Source organism: Amblyomma americanum, chromosome 11 (assembly GCF_052857255.1).
Source record: "Amblyomma americanum isolate KBUSLIRL-KWMA chromosome 11, ASM5285725v1, whole genome shotgun sequence".
Classification (NCBI taxonomy): domain Eukaryota; kingdom Metazoa; phylum Arthropoda; class Arachnida; order Ixodida; family Ixodidae; genus Amblyomma; species Amblyomma americanum.
In genome coordinates this window covers 105,405,483-105,422,475 of record NC_135507.1, presented here as the reverse complement: position 1 = coordinate 105,422,475, position 16,993 = coordinate 105,405,483, and the positions used below count along the sequence as shown (strand labels likewise).

Below are 16,993 nucleotides of genomic sequence, written 5' to 3'. Positions count from 1 at the left end.
AGTGCATATGTGCTTCCTGCAATGTTTAGGCAAATTTGCCCCATCATCGACAGCCGATAGCCCAGCGTCGTCCTGTGTTCCTGTTCTGTGTCTCCATCCTTTTCGCTGGTTTTCTTTCTGCAATCATGTACCGACTCGCCCAGCTCTTCACTCTACTGAATTGGTTCATACTGATGAAATGAGTAGCTGCCCGAACGGGTTACGACAATTTGAAGGAACAGACACGACAGTTAGAGGTGCAGTGCTGTGCTTCCAAGTGCCGTGTGTGTTCCTTCATGTCTTCCTAACCATTTCGCACAGTTACACTTTTCAAAAGAAGAAATGGGTTCATCCTCTCTGATGTGTTTGCTGTACGCATTATAATGCTTATCTAAAAGTGCACTATTCTTCAGCCCCCATGTCGCAAAAACCAGTGGACGCGTAAGACAGAGTTCACGCAGCATGCCTGCTGCAATCTCACCAGTGGGCGCCGTGTGGAAGAAGAGTGCCAGCTGGTCGTCGGCGCCCGTCATTGCTACCGGAGCGCCCGGTGTGCACAGGACTCCCTGCTGGGCGCCACCCTCACTGAACAGGTGCAGCATCTGGCCGGACGTGAGCACGGCCGCCCAGTCAGAACCCATCGCAACGCCCTGAAGCCACAGACAAACCGATCACTCCAGCTGTATGAGTTGAACTTTCGCAAAGAGGTTGCCACTATTGTAACACAGATGTGCTACCGAGCACGAAGTCGCAAGTTCAAAACCTGCTGCGACAGCATCCAAAAAAACGATAGCACTTTGCGCTCTCGGACCATGGTCCCCTAGGACTATGGTCCCCAAATCTACGCTGAAAACGAAACATTTTCACAGAATTGCCCGTCTGGTTCAGTTTGATATCTTACAGCAGTTTCTGATACATCGCCAGCAAAAACATTTTCGTTGTAAAATCCCGACGTTTCGGAGTCGGTTCGGCTCCTTCTTCAAGGGCGACAGGAAACTGTCGGCTTGCGTCCTTAAAAGGATTCTAAAATTATGTTGATGCTCATATTGTAGTGCAGATCTGTAGAGGTCGTTTTTGTGAGTATTTCAGTGAAATTAAAAATCTCTTAGTCGGCCTGTGGACGTGGACCTGAGCACTGCGGCACCGCATTAGAGGAATGCGTAGTCATTCACCAGGATTCAGACATGGGTTATTGCAGCCACAGCGGAAGGTACTAACCACTATACGATCACAGCTGCCCGGGAGGGACGGAAGGCAATGGTCATGTGATCATCTGATTGAGATAATGGACATCAATTATCCAATCTCCCAATTGCCTCGATTTATTGCCTTAATTAATCAAGTTTCAAGTAAGATTGGCTGGGTTTCCAGAGGATGTGTTGTCACTAGCATCTAGCAAGGTACTCAAAAAAGTTAACGATTTCGATAGGCCACTTTCTACGGGTTCAGAGAAGAAGAAAAAGAAAAATGTTGCAGGTTTTAAATATGTTCATCGGGTTTCTGATCAACTAAAAATTGCGGGTAACAGATATGGTGTTAATGTTCTCTTATCTGCCTCTAAAAAAGTTAATAGTGTTTGAGCGAAGGTTGCCCTGTGCTCTAGCAGTGACGTACGCGATAAAAGGAAGTGGTGCACCATGAACCACGGGAACCGCTATGCCAGATATGCAAAAGTGGCGCATTACATTCCCTGCTCTTGTGGCCGGACCTATATTGGTCATCAAAATGGCCGCTGCCTTAATGTGCTCCTGCAAGAGCATTTTTTGACTTTGAAAAAGTGACCTTCATCTAATCTTGCTGAGCACTGTTCGAAATGCAGTGGTTGCAAGCCTTTGCTTGATCAAATCAAAATCTTGTTTCGGCACCCTAATCAGCTAACTAAAGAGGTTTCAGAGGCCTATCACATCTGTAAGAATGAGCGCACATGTGTTGCTGACCCCATGGTGTTCTGCATGAAAAGTTTTCTTGTCTTGACACGAATGCATGGATATTTATCCTGACACACCTGCGTGAAGGCTTTTGTTTTGTTTGTTTTTTCTCTTTTCCGTGTGTTTTTTGAATAAACGCCTAGTTGCGAGTAAGCGCTTGTGTTGTTTGGTCTTCCTTGTCCATTTTCCTGAGTGCGCTTTATATTTTTTCCATCATTCTTTTTATTATAACTCAATTCGTTCGAACGTTATCATTATGACAAGCTCGTGATGACATGAAACCGCAAACATAGCCATACAATGCTTACGCATTAACAATTTTTCCAAATCGCTGCTCGTAGTAGCTTGCAAACAATCAGGGCGACACCTCACCGTACATTCTTAGCCGCCCCTACCCCGATGGCGGCAGTGGGCAATCTGGGCGCACCTTCTCACGGGGCGTGCCCTGGTGGTGTAGAGGCGTAAAGGTGCAGTGGCGACCAACATTACTAGAAAAAACTCAAGTTTCCCAGCACTGCCCGGAGAGGTATTCCCGGTGGCCATCGCACAAACTAGTGGCACTGCGGTGGAGTCTTGCGCCCTCGCCGCTGCTCACTGGCCGCTGCTCATGCCGCAGAACTGATGCTAAGGCGAGTTGGTATGCCATTTCAAATGTCATGCCGCAGTCAAAATGGCATGCTGTAACCCATAGCTGCTGCTGCGCCCTGGTTAAATGCTTGTGTTTTAGCAGTGCAAGGGACAAAGGATGAGACAAGTGCACAGATACGGCTCTGAACTTACAACTTCTTAAATACAGTGGCAACCAATCTCAAAAGAAAAACACAGATACACAAAATAGCGAGAATGACAGTTCCTGAGCATAGGGCTACAATGGCACAAGACCAGCTGTGCACGTTTTTTTTTATCATCCAGAAAACGCATTCTTATACAGACAGAGCGATTGAGACGAAGCTTATGCATTCATCTTTGAATCTATGGATTTCATGGGCTTCAAAGATTTCACGAGTGATTTTTGTTCGATTATCTACAGCACGCGGCACTGATTAAAAACTGGATAACATGGCGCTTTCTTGTTATTTTCTCTTTCTTCTGTGAAGTCTCTGCAATGAATACCAAGATGACGGGATGTGGTGTTGCTTACGTTGTTGTTACGTTCTCTAGCCGGTCGTTGAGGCAACGACCAGTTTGTCCCATGTACTGCTTGCTACATGATAGCGGAATCCTGTACACAACATTGTTGTTACATTGTACAAAACCATTTTGGTGCTTCTGATCACAGCCTACCTTCCTTGCATAGCTGTTGTTTACAATGTGGCAGAGTTTTGAGAACTTGTCGGGCACAAGGAATAAAAAAAATTGTATGTGGTTATTTCTTATCTACACCGCATTTCAGATAATCTCCCGTGCCTCGTGCAAAAGCTTCCTTTCATCGGCACCGTTCTGAATGGGGCAGAAGGTTTTTCCCCCAACGATGCAGTGGGCCCTGAGTGGTCAGCGCCCGCCTTGCCAAAGCTGCTGGTCGGCGAACGTTTTCTCACGCAAACCATAAGAAGACCTTTACGCAGAATTTTTGGGGCCTGTTTGAAGGCGTGTTTATTTGCTTATTTCCTCAAATGGCCCAGGCATGGAGTGTTGCTTGAGGGTCGATGAGGCGTCTGTTGGTGACAGCTCACGGGATGTCCTGCGCGAAAATTCCTCCAAGGCTGGCAGCATTTTCAGTGCGGCTTCACCGCCTGTGATTTTGCTTTGGTAAGTTCGAATGCTCGAGGGTCCGAGTAACATTATCGCGCATGGATGACTTTCTTGAACATGCAGAAAAAATTTACCAGCGTCGATATTATTGCAGTGTTTAGATTAAACGAGGTAGACATTCTTGCCAAATTCGATGACTAGGAACGAAGAAGGATGGACAGTTGGCCAAGTTGTTATCAGTTCTTATTAGAAGGTGCAGCGCAAAAAGAGACCTACAATGAAACAGAGAGAAAACAGACAAGCGCTGACTTGCAAGCAACTTTTTATTAGGAAAAATACACATTTTATACAACTCTGTCGTGTGATAAGTCAAGAGCACCTGCACAGACACACTGCAAGGTGGCAACAAAAACCACTATCACCAAACTAAACCTCATTGATCCCCCGCTCCCTGCCTTGAACTTAGACAAGATTAGGAATAATCAAGGAATAAAACCTCTTTTTGTAACTGTCTCCTCCCAGCCACCAAGTCAGTCAGGGAAGGAGTAAAGGACAGCATCAAAGATCCAACACATAAAGAGGCATCATTCAGCACCTTGACAATCGCAGTGTGTAAGCCAGCCTTCTGTTATGCTAGTTGAAAAAGAAGTCTCGTTCCTTGATAATTCCCAATCTTATCTAAGTTCCAGGCAGGGGGCGGGATTATGTTCAGTGAGGTTCAGTCCAGTGATAATGGTTTTTGTTACCCCCTTGCAGTGTGTCTGCGCAAGTACTCTCGACTTGTTATCACATGACAGGGTTTTATAAGTTACGAGTCAGCGCTTGTCTGTGTTCCCTTTTGTTGTACATCCCTCGTCGTGCATCGTGCGTCGTGCGGCCCATTTGCAGCTTTGCTTAACAGGAACGAAACACTGAAATCGACAGCGTCTGGCTTATGTCGAAGCCTCTTTCTTGCGCTGGTCCTCACAAAATTGCGCGAAATGACCCACGGTTTCTGCACACTCACCTCGACCGTCTCGTCACCGTGCAATTCCATGCTCCATCCGGCGGGCAGGCAGAACACGCGCGACTCCGTGGCCAGCAGCATGGAGCGCTCGCCCAGCGCAGCGGTGCGCAGCTGCCCGGCAGACCAGCTGGTCGTGGTTAGCTGCGCGCCATGCCATTTGAGCAGGCCCACACCGTCCGGCAGCTGCAGTAGGCATCCGTGCCGGTTGACAACCTGCGCACGGGCTCACTTTGGCACCTCTATTACCTGCTGCAATATAAGTGTGCTACGATGAGCGAAAAAAAAATCCCCATTCCTTGCCGTGCTATGAGACGAATATAAGCTCTGCCCTGCGCAGAGTGCACACTCATTCCAATCTTATTACCACAAACCTCAGTATAACTAAAGTACGGCACTAAATTAAGAGAGCCGACATTGCACAAGCGCTCGTTCAAAGAAGTAGGAGGAGCGCACCTACCCAAACACTGCGCAGAGTGCAAGGTGTGTCACCGAGCGGCTGAACATTCGGCGGGAGAAAATTGCAATCGTTGCAGAAAGTGCGAACCACGACTTCATGAGATAAAGATTCTGGGCAGGAGCGGTGATAGTAAGACACGAGAGGTTTTAAAGGCACACCACATCAGAAAAAGAGAGAAAGAGTGTGTCAGCATACATCTGTGAACCTTGTTAATGCTGAGATTTCATATCTTGAACGGTTTTGTTGATTGCACGTGAGATTTCGGTCTGCACATGCCTAGATTTTCTGTATATTTGCTCGCTATTCAAGGATTAAAGTCAGATGAAGTTAGCGCTTGTCCTACGTCGTTCTTCTACTGTGTTTGTGTTTATTTCGGCGCTACTGTTTTCCTTACTGGATCGAAATGAACCATCTAGCCCAAATAGAAGTTCATTTAAGCAATTTATACGACTATGCTGGTTTCAAGCTCCATGCACACTGCTGGCAGAAACTGATGAGCTGATCAAACTATGGCAGAGACTGGAAGCGGGTTTTCTTGCCTCATTTGCATGTGTAATCATGCTGCAAATGGCAGCTGCCCGCACTTTGCAGTTCTAGCTGTACTGCACATATCTGAGCAAACGAAATCTGCAGTTGTAAAAGAAAGGCCGCCACCATCTGGAAGACAATGACAATCTTTATTAGTCATGTGTAAAACGAGTCTTTCCGCATCCAGCGGGGCCAGTGAAGAAGACCCTGAGTGGTTCAGAAAAGTAACATAACTTTTCCACCTAGCGGAGTGATCGACACTTAGCGCCATCTATCAGAGAAATTACGATGCACGTCTACCCATTGTCGAGTTACACCCCCTCGGGATATGTCTCAAACGGAATTTGCTACGTTTGGGGGGTCAAGGTGGGCCCAGAATTCGGCTCGCTGTGCGATATGGTAACACTTCAATTAGTAATTGCATGTATACAATGTTTCATCATCATCATCATCATCATCATCATAAGCCTTACTACACCCACTGCAGGGCAAAGGCCTCTCCCATGTCTCTCCAATTAACCCTATCCTTTGCCAGCTGCATCCACCCTTTGCCTGCCAACTTCTTAATCTCATCCGCCCACCTAACCTTCTTCCGCCTCCTGCTACGCTTACTTTCTCTTGGAATCCACTCCGTTACCCTTAAGGACCAGCGGTTATCTTGCCTTCGTATTACATGCCCTGCCCAAGCCCATTTCTTTCTCTTGATTTCGACTAGGATGTCATTAACCAGTGTTTGTTCCCTCACCCACCTTGCCCGCTTCCGATCTCTTAACGTTACACCTATCATTTTTCTTTCCATGGCTCGCTGCGTTGTCCTTAGCTTAAGCTGAACTCTTTTCGTTAGCCTCCACGTTTCTGCCCCACGTTTCTGCTCCACGTTTCGCGTGCAAGAGGACCGGGGTTCAAATCCTGGTGCCGCGCAATTCTCCACCGGGATTAAAAAAAAACCCGCGTGTCGATGGAATTGCATAACCAGGCCTGGAGTGCGGCCTGATCTCGGTGACCAGAACCGACAACGCACTCTCTCACCAGAGCAGGATTTGGCCACCCTGGTGTAGTACTTGGCCACAACCTTCTATGATCAAACCAATACAATGTTTACCTATTATTTAATTGTGGTTTTATTTCTATACCACAACCCATAGGTTTTGTTTGCCTAACAAATTAGGTACGCAACTGTCCCCAGATGGGTGCCCCTTGTTGGAGTATATATAAGGGAACAAATATATTTTATTGATGGCGCCACAAGTCTCAATGCAAGATGTGCTGTTTTCTTGTTGCTGCCACAGATGGCGCTGTGATCTCAAGGTGATAGTGGACCCCATGAAATCTCGAAACGTGATGAGTAGTTGCTGCCACAGATGGCGGTGTGAAATCAGGGTGGTAGCAGACTGCACAAAATCTCGAAATGTGATGAGTAAGAGCTAACGCTCTTAAAAGCATGAGCACGAACCCTAATGAAGCCCCACTGGTTGTTTTTAGAGGGTTCTAAATAGCATACTAATCTTGAGTCTATAGGCTTCATATAAGCAGCCATTTCCAAAAAATTAAAATGTCTAATTATGTTCTTAAGGAATTCTTGACCTCACAGGACAATTCAGGTGTCCAGTAAACCAGTTACGAAACTTTCCTTTCCTCAAAACCAACACAGGCCCTAGACTGTGAATAAGACAACATTGTTAACTGCACCATTTCTTTTTGCACAGGTAGTCCCTGGAGTTCTTGAAGTCTGGAGTTCTTACCGCATGTGGAAGAAGGCCGAGAATGCATGTGATCCTATAGATTGTATACACCGTATCATATACACCAAAACGAGCCTGTGAGACTCCAAACTGGCCAGTCACCTGTGAAACGTCAAAATGGGCCTGCCACTCCAGATTTCTCTGCCACTAGCTTTTTCTGATTAATTCGCTCAGCCTATAAGTTTGGGTCTAATTTTTTTCCCTCTTCCCGTCTCTCCCCCTACCAAGTCCCGGATGTAGCCACGTGCACCTAGGGATTCCTCGCCAATAACGGCTATCGCTATAAACGATGACCTCCGAAGATGGGCGCCTTGCACTACCTCGTCGGAATCAGAAAGAAGTCTCGCTGTCAATACCTTTTATCACTGGCTGCGTAAAGGCTAGTGCCGCACTGGCTACAGACCTATGCTACGAAAGCATTATCTCTTTCAAATTTCTACAGGAACGGGTACAATTAATGGGAAAGAGAACACAAAATTCCAGTAACACAACAAAATCTGTGTGCTAACACCACTGACTCACTAACACAAATTGCATCAGATATATTTTGGAGAATATCTGGCTCTGGACAGGTCACCATTACAAACTTAACCTGACAGCTTTTAGCGCTAGAACCTTATTTAGCGAGGCTACTCCAGCAGTGCTGTTTGAAGAGCAAGCGGATATTAAATGGGACACCGTACTGCGTAATGGGGTTAGGAGGAGAGATAAAGCGTATCCATTGCCAAAGAGCGGGCAAGTACAATGGCTTACTTAGATTAGCGGACAGATGAGAACTAGTCAGATGCCTCATCAGACACGATATTGCTGGGAGTATAGATGATTTCATTTCATTTCATTTATTTTTTCCCTTAAAGGCCCGAAGGCATTACATAAGGGGGGGAGCAAAATCAAGGTCAAAAGAGAAAGAATAAATTGACAAAAGAGAACAATAAGAAAACAAAAAAAGAGTATGTAGCAGTTAAATGATCTTGTCATGCGTATACAATGTAATGTAAAATTCACGGGTTTGAAACACGAGAAATATATATGTGTGTATATATATATATATATATATATATATATATATATATATATATATATATATATATATATATATATATATATATATATATATATATATATATATATATATATGAAACACTCAATTAATAGAAGAGAAAAATATAGTGAAAAAGGCATCACACAGAAAAAAAGTAAAAATAAGTAAAAATAATCAGTTGTTCAAAGTGCCGAACTGAATATGGCAGGAACCTTTTGCCCTCATGAAAAATGGTCGTTTAGTTTATCCCGGAATGATTTGCGGTTAGTGCATGATGCGATGGTATTTGGCAGGCCATTCCATAGTGCCATCGCGTCCGGAAAAAATGTTGACTTTAGAGCTAAGGTGCGACAGTTGATGCGTGCGATGCTATGGTCATGGCTTAGGTGGCTAGACGTCCAGTGCGGGGGTTGCAGCTCGTGCGTGGGTGATAGTAGAAATGATGAAGAAGACAGAGGCGAGATATAATGCGGCGTGACTCGAGTGAAGGGATGGCCAGGGAATCTTTCAGCGCTGTGATACTGGTTTTCCTTGAATAGCAAGATGATATAAAACAGACGGCGCGATTCTGTACGGCTTCAAGGTCAGCGGCGAGGTACGCTTGTGATGGGTGCCAAATGGATGAGGCATATTCTAGTTTTGGGCGAATGAATGTTATATATGCTAGCTTTTTTATGTCGGGGGATGCGGCATTCAAGTGCGAGAGGCTTCAGCGCAGATGTTTTGAACATGAGTTACCCATGATAGCGATGGCATTAGATGGAGGCCAAGATATCTGTAGGATAATGCGGGATCAATGGAAAATGAGCCAATACTGTATTGATGCAGATTCACGGTGCGTTTTCTGGTGAACGACATGGATTTGCATTTGTTAATGTTTAAGGAGAGGAGGAATTTATCGCACCAAGAGGAGAGTGTGTCAAGATCGGACTGAAGCAAAGATGAATCGTCGGTTGCCCTAATCACTCTGTATATGACGCAACCATTGGCAAAAAGCCGTAATTCCGATTTTATATTGCAAGGGAGGTCATTAATGTAAATTAGCAATAGTAGTGGTGACAGGCCGGCGCCCTGAGGGACTCCCGATGTTACATTGGAAAGAGGAGAGTGGCTATCATTTGTAGAAGTGAAGGGCTTGCGCCCTGAAAGAAAGTTTTCGTTCCAACGGATTAGGTTGATGGGTATTCCTAGTGATGAAAGTTTTTGAAGTAAATGATTGTGCGGTACCCGATCAAATGCTTTGGAGTAATCGAGGAATATAGCATCTATTTGGAGGTTGGCATCCATGGATTCGAGCAAATCGTGTATGAACTCGGCAAGCTGGGTTTCACATGAAAGGTATTTCCTAAAACCATGCTGGTGCGAAAAAAAACAGTCGTTAGATTCAAGATGTGTCATTAGGTTTGTGGATATGTGCTCGAGTAATTTTGATGGCACACTGGTTAGAGAAATAGGACGGTAGTTGGAGGCTAATTTGTGGTCACCGGATTTAAAGACTGGGATGATTTGGGCAATTTTCCAGTCATCCGGAAATTCCTTGGATTGTAAAGACTGAGTAAAGATTAATTGTAGTATCTCAGCCGAAGTCGTTGATGTGTTTTTTAGTAGTTTACTATTGATATGATCACAACCTGCTGACGAAGACAGTTTTAGAGAAGCAATAAGGTTGCCGATACCATTGGCATCAACCTGGATCATAGGCATCGCCACTGATGAGGATTCTGGTGAAGTTATGGCGGTAGAGTGGCTTACAGGAGAAAACACCGAGACGAAATAGCTGCTCAAAACGCTGGCACACTGATCTGGTTCGACTGGTTCTCCATCAGTTCCCACAAACGCTGTTTGGTTCGGGCGAGACCTAGGGGATAGAATGCGCCAGAATTGGTTGGGGTTCGACTGTAGGATTCTATGTAGATAAATGGAAAAGAATTTATATTTTGCAGCAGCTAAGCATTCAATGTACGTTTTTGTACATTGATAATATCGGTCCCATGTAATAGGGGAGTTAGATTTCTTTGCTGATCGATAGAGGCGCTTTTTCCTGTTTAGGAGATGTTTCAGGCTTACGGTAAACAACTCATTGCTATGATCGGACCTACTATTTATTTTTGAAATGTATTTGTTTCTGAGGTTTATCATTGCTGTTTTGTATAATTCCCAGTTATGATTAACTGTTCTTGATAGACAAGACTCGCAGAAATGCTCATAAAACCATGTAAGTTCCACGTTGATGGCACTGAAGTTCACTTTATTGTAATTGAAGATTATCTTTTCAGCGGTTGATCTAACTTTCAGCAGTAGTGATATGGAAATGTGTAGAAGTGCATGGTCACTGAGTCCAGGAAGAGCCGTTACACCTTTAATGTCTTCAGGACTGCTCGTCAGCAAGAGATCAAGGGTGTTATTCCCTCTCGTCGGAAGTGTTATGGCTTGATGGAGATTGAAATCAAGGGTTAGATCGAGGAATTGCTTGGGCTCACTGGACTACGATTTACCAGGTACGCTAAGTACAGGCCAGTTAATCTGGGGGAAATTAAAATCACCAAATAGAAAAACAGGTGATTTGGGAAAGTTATATATATACGCCTGATATACGCTAAACTACGGTAGAGTGAGTCGATGAAAGATGGCCCATAATCGTGTGGCTGGTAACAATTGCCAATTATAGCTTTCACAGTTGAGGTATGAACACAAACCCATGATAATTCGAGTATGTCGTCGTGGTACACTAAGGATGATGACAATGTATTTCTTAGACCTATTAGAACACCGCCCCCTCTACGGTTGCTGGGATCGCGACGATACGTGGTGAAGTTAAGATTAGCGGGAAGGACTTCGTTATTGAGGATATCTTCAGTTGACCAGGTTTCAGTTAGAATGATAATGTGCGCGTCAATGTCGTCAATGAAGCTAAGAAGCTGGTCATGCTTTGGAATTACGCTCCTTATGTTGGTAATGTGATATGGATGTCGAGGTAAGATGGAGGACGTCTGTTGTGAACATGATTCGTTGCGCGTGATTCACTACCATCAGCGTTGAGAACACGTGCCGTACATTCCGTCACCGTGTCAGTAGTGGGGTAGTACGTAAAACACTTTTTTCCAACATGCAGCTTATCAAGTCGTAGTTCTAAGGCACATTTTTGGGGGCGGATGAACTGCAGAAGTTTGGAACGAGCAAGGCGAATTTCAGGGGCAAAGTCTTCTCTGATTGCGTAGACCGTGTCATTCAGTTTGGGCCCACACGACAGAATGTTTTCTTTTGTTTTAAAATGGGCTAATTTAATAATGACTGGGCGCTGTTTATCTGTACAGTATTTTCCGAGTCGACGTGCACGTTCTATACTGCCTGTGTCTAGTTCCACACCGAGCTCAGTAGAGCAAAGGGTTCGTACCTGTTTTTCAGACTCTTCCCAACTTTCTTTTTCGCAGTCCTCAAGGCCAAAGAAAAGTAAGTTGTTTCTTCGCATACGATTGCTTGTGTCAATATTGGCGGCCTGAAGAACTGCAAGGTCACGTTTTATTTCGTTAGTTTCTTCTATTTTCGAATCTGCTAGTTCCTTTTTATGATCAAATTGTAACAAAGAAGTGCGGTTGTTTAGTTCAGATATTAGCTTTTCGTGGTTGTCTTGCGTAGCCTTAAGTTCTTTTAGTTCATTTATTATGCTGACCTGTGCGTCCTGAAGGCGTTTGAGGGGTTCTAGAACGGATGAATTATCAAATAATGTCGGTCGTCCTGGGTTGAGCTCCACGTCACCTGATAGGTATAACATCAGTTGGGATAACAGGTGGGATAATATACAGTCACAACAAATTTGCACAGTGCTACGCCACTTGATCACATAGGGGCAAGACACCGCTACAAGGCAGCGGTTGCTACTTTTGCATTCAATGGAATTGTTCAGGTAACCAACCTGTAACGTCAGCAGCGGGTTGAGCATGGTGCAGTGTGCGGTGTCGTGCCCCAGGTGATCTGCGGCGGGTCGCGGTATATATGCTGCGTGGGCGGGTCCAGTGATTGATGACATCGAGAAAGGAATGAGTTGTCAGGCAAGCAGCGGTATGCGGGCTAGGTTCGGAGCGTCGTTGGGTACCGTGCCGAGCACATGGTCATTGACTGCGCACTCCGCACCGTGAATGGTTGACGGGACTTGAGGGAAGGGGCATTCAGCACCAGGCAGCCAGAACAGCAGAACCTGTAACGTCAGCAGCGGGTTGAGCATGGTGCAGTGTGCGGTGTCGTGCCCCAGGTGATCTGTGGCGGGTCGCGGTATATATGCTGCGTGGGCGGGTGCGGTGATTGATAACGTCGATGAAGGAATGGGTTGCCAGGCGAGCAGCGGTATGCGGGCTAGGTTCGGAGCGTCGTTGGGTACCGTGCCGAGCACACGGTCATTGACTGCGCACTCCGCACCGTGAACGATTGATGGGACTTGAGGGAAGGGGCATTCAGCAGCAGGCAGCCAGAAAAGCAGAACCTATAACGTCAGCAGCGGGTTGAGCATGGTGCAGTGTGCGGTGTCGTGCCCCCACAGCACACAGCGCGAAGACGAACGCGGACAACAGCGGAGACACACAAAGCGCTGAGTTCAATCAGGACTTTCTGGTGTCTCCGCTCTTGTCCATGTTCGTCTTTGCACGGTGTGAATGAAAGCATGAAATACCAACTCGCCAGCAATCAATTTTAAGCATAGATAAATTCCACACTATTAATGAGAGGTTGGCAGTTATTGTAATGATGCTTTATAAAATGCACAAACTGAAAGTGATACAGGCCTACACTTGTATGAAGCTTGCATTTTCCGAATTCCTAGCGTAATAAGACGAGGGCGCAAGAAACAATTGTGGACAGGACACAACGCTGTGCCCTGTCCACGTTGTTGTGTTTTCGTCTTTTTGCGCTAGAAATTTGGAAAATATGTACCAACTAGCCGGCAAGAATGTTCTTGCACGAAGCTTGTATGAAGATATCGGCAATGAGCGAACTAAAAACACAGCACACTACACTGATTGGTGCCAAGGCAGGCTTAAGAGCAGACAGTTGGCGACTATGTCTTAAACACTAGAAACAGCAAGGGGAAGTTATTAGTAGAGTTTGCGGAGAGAAACTATTTACGGATCATAAATGCCTACTTCCACAAACGGGACCGCAGGAAGTAGACTTGGAAAAGCCCCTATGATGAGACTAAATAGGAAATAAACTTCATACTATGTGCTCACGCAGGCATCGCGCAGGGTGTGAAGGGCCTCAGAAAGGTGCATTGTAGCGACCCGACCAGAGGATAAGGTCTAGAATTAGCTTAGATTTGAAGAGGGAACGGAAGAAACTATTGAAGCAAACGCCCAATCGTAGTTAGCGGCAGAAGGAAAAAAAAAGAGGAATTAAGGATGTCGCTACAGAACAGAACTTGTGCTTTAACTGCGGGCGACGACTTTAAAGGGACAGTGAGGATAACTCTATCAAAATCTCATAGTTCGTCATTTCATAGATTTGTTGCTGCTTGTCCAGGAGCGAAAGATGCATTTACTTCAAAGAGATTTAGATTCGAAGTTGAAAAAGTTTTCAATGCACGTGGTGACTAGTGCTAAAGACAAGGACAGAAGAGAGACGGACACCACGAACGCTAGGCATCAACTGGTTTTATTCCAGACAGGCACATTCAATACATAGGCAAAACATGTTTTTCCCACCACTCTGATTCAAACTTGGGACTCTTAAGACGTCATAGGGTGCAGCGACGTGAAACGTGACTCAAACGCAGGCTCCATGATTTCTGGCAGCTAGTGGTGCAGTCTAGCAGCAGCCGAAATGAAAGCTACCACTGGCCGTTCGTTGAAGGCATCTATCGACCAGTGCTTCATTTACATTGGTGTCTTGCCAGCGTTACGATGGATCCCATTCCCGAACCCGACAACGAAGTTCTTGCAAAGAACTCCGGCCCGCAATTTACCGACCTCAGCTCCACAGAGCGTGCGATGCTTAACAGGTTGGTGCGGTCGTACATCAAGAATGCCCAAGCACCTTGGAGCCAGCATTGTCGACAGCAAGTGGGTGAGCAGTCATCACGGAGCCAGCGTCACGAATGATGAGTTGATGCTGGTACGTGCGGACATATTTGAATTCTGTAATAATAGTCCTCGTAGACTGTAGTGCTGCCCAGCGCCTTGGTCCAATTACTATAGCGCCGAGCGGTGCGTTTTCTAATATGGGGGCTCGCACAACGTTAGCTAGCCATAGGCATTTTCCTCTTCCTTCTCCAAAGCATATGACTGCAAAGTGCACGAAAGCAACGTTTAAAAGCTGGCAGCAGCTATGTCGCCTACCATTGTGAAGAGCTGTGATAATAAATCCTTTGATTAATTTACTGGCTGAACGCATTAGGCTCACGATTGAAATTTGCACTGCTGCTGCAGATGAGCATAAACCAGTCAGTTTGTTTCTTTTTGCACTGTAACTTTGCGGTTGTTTCAGGTGCAGCTATGTAGAGTGCCAAGTTCTGTTGGACTTTTAGGAGCTCGAATGTGTGTGCTGCCATGAGACAGACCGTGTCGTCACGGCTCAGCCGGAGGCCTGCATCACGGAGCACCCGTAATTTAGCCTTCTGTGTCTCAACATCGCCGTGCTCCATGTTGTTTACTTCGAGCTACAAGCACAGCAGGAAACTATAAGTGACAATACCCACAAGTGAGATTCACTTCTTGCTTGCTGCTGCGTAGGCTTCGCATTCCACGGCGTTGATCCTAGCTGAATACTCTTATTTTACAGTAGACATCATAGTGGAATTATATTGTTATGCCTAAGCGTTTCATGCTGCATGCACTGCAAAAGGTTAATTTCCTGTGCATAGCATTGCATATGAATAAGTCTTGTAGCATATTGTGACATTATGGCACTCTTCGACCTTACTCATGCTTGGGTGTCATCTAACATCGAGGATATCAAGGTGCTCCATAGCCGAAGGGTCTTGTGGCACGGCAAGTCTAAGTTGCACTTGATGAAGAAAGGTGGCCCAGCCGGTCTTCGTGTCGCGGTGCCCCACTATCGGCGATAACGTGGATTAGCGACACACCAATTGCTATTCCACCGACCAAGTTCACGACGGTCCGTGCAACTTGCAATCCAATTTTCAGGGCAGAGTTTGGCTCAAGTAGTTGAATTTTGCCTCTCAGTACGTGAACCACAGAAAGGGGTGTTTGAGCTTGGCTTTAAAATGCTTGCACTATGTAGAGTGCAGGCCACTGAGCGTACATGCCGCGTACGAGACCTCAGAAGCGGGCGAAAAATTTAGAATACATTTTTAAAAATTCCCGCTTTCGCACCTCGCGGCGACGTGCAGTGCCTGGCTTTCGTACGAAAACCTGGCAGACGACGTCACGTCTTGCAAATGACGTCACCAGCTGGGGGTTATCATTGGTTAACGGCGCCAAACTCTTTCAGACGTCACGTGCTACAGCGGCCGCGGCCGCGGCCACTCCGCGCGCGCTGCAGCCGGCGCAGGTAGGGGAGCGGCCGAGTGAGTGAGGCCAGCGGAGGAGCGCAGCCGTTTTGGCGTGCGAGGGAAAGTCGCGAAGACGCGGAAGTTCAAATTTTGTCTGCATATGACTCAGCTCCCACAAAACGCATTAAACTAATTCTTGCTGGGGGATAATTTTGAACTGTCGTCTTTTAACATCCCAGACATATCGCACCTTTATTGAGACCCTTCAAAACATGGTTTCCGTACGCGGCTCGATGCGGACTTGGTCTTCGCTACGTGATGTAACCACGTTGGCCTGCGACTCCTCCAGGTGCAAGTTGTAGACTTCACCCCCAATTTTTAGATCTTTTTGGCAAAAATCAGTCAGCAAGTTGGTCTGCCAACAAAAAGGGTGCCCTCCCAACAACTCCTAAGGGCATGCGGGGTAGGGTTTCGTGAGATGTACCCGTCGTCCGCTATTCCAATCTTGCCGTACTACAGTGTTGCCAGACTACAAAATTCCGAGTGCCCAGCTGGAGTGGAAGCCGCCATACGCGCCTATGGGCAAGGGTGAAGCCGCGCCGAACGGCCGGCGGCCATCTTACCAGAGGCAAAAGGCAGCCGCGCCTGTCCGCGCTTCTACTTTTTCGCGCTGCTCATGAAGGCGCTTGCATTCAGAAACCAATGAAAACAAGTGCTTCTGGTTGTAAACGGTAATCTCCCATTAACTATAGCAGCCAACTGGCGTGATGAAGGCTATTTAACGTGGAAATATTAAGGAGAAAAGCATAGCGCAGCCGCGCTTTTTTGCGTTTACAAAGCAACGCTAACGAGCGGTTCTAGTATTAAACGTCTATTTTTCGTCAACCAGAGGGAAACTGGCATGTACAAGGCAGTTTTCCAGCTGAAATATTAAGCAGAAAAGCTTAGCACTGCCGCGCTCGTGCTTTTCCGCGCTGCGGATGACGTTGCTCGCATTTACAGAGCAACAAAAACGAGTGGTTCTAGTTATATACATTTATTTTCCATCAGCTAGCAGAAAACTGGCATGTAAAAGGCAGTGTAACTGTACAAATATTAAGGAGAAAAGCGTAATGCAGCTGCGCTCGCGCTTTTTCGCTTTGCTGATGCAGCTGCTCTCATTTAGAAAGGAATGCAAATGT

The 16,993-nt window shown here is 46.0% G+C and overlaps 1 protein-coding gene across 1 annotated transcript in view; it reads right to left on the bottom strand.

Moving 5' to 3' along the window:
* LOC144110270 (uncharacterized) overlaps positions 1-16,993 on the bottom strand; it is a 492,558-nt gene that overhangs the window by 437,395 nt on the left and 38,170 nt on the right. The window contains exons 3-4 of the mRNA XM_077643113.1: positions 4,606-4,818; positions 461-629 (exon numbers count right to left, since the gene is read on the bottom strand). Of these exons, the coding sequence (XP_077499239.1) occupies positions 461-629; positions 4,606-4,818 (382 nt within the window). The remainder of the gene's footprint in view (positions 1-460; positions 630-4,605; positions 4,819-16,993) is intronic.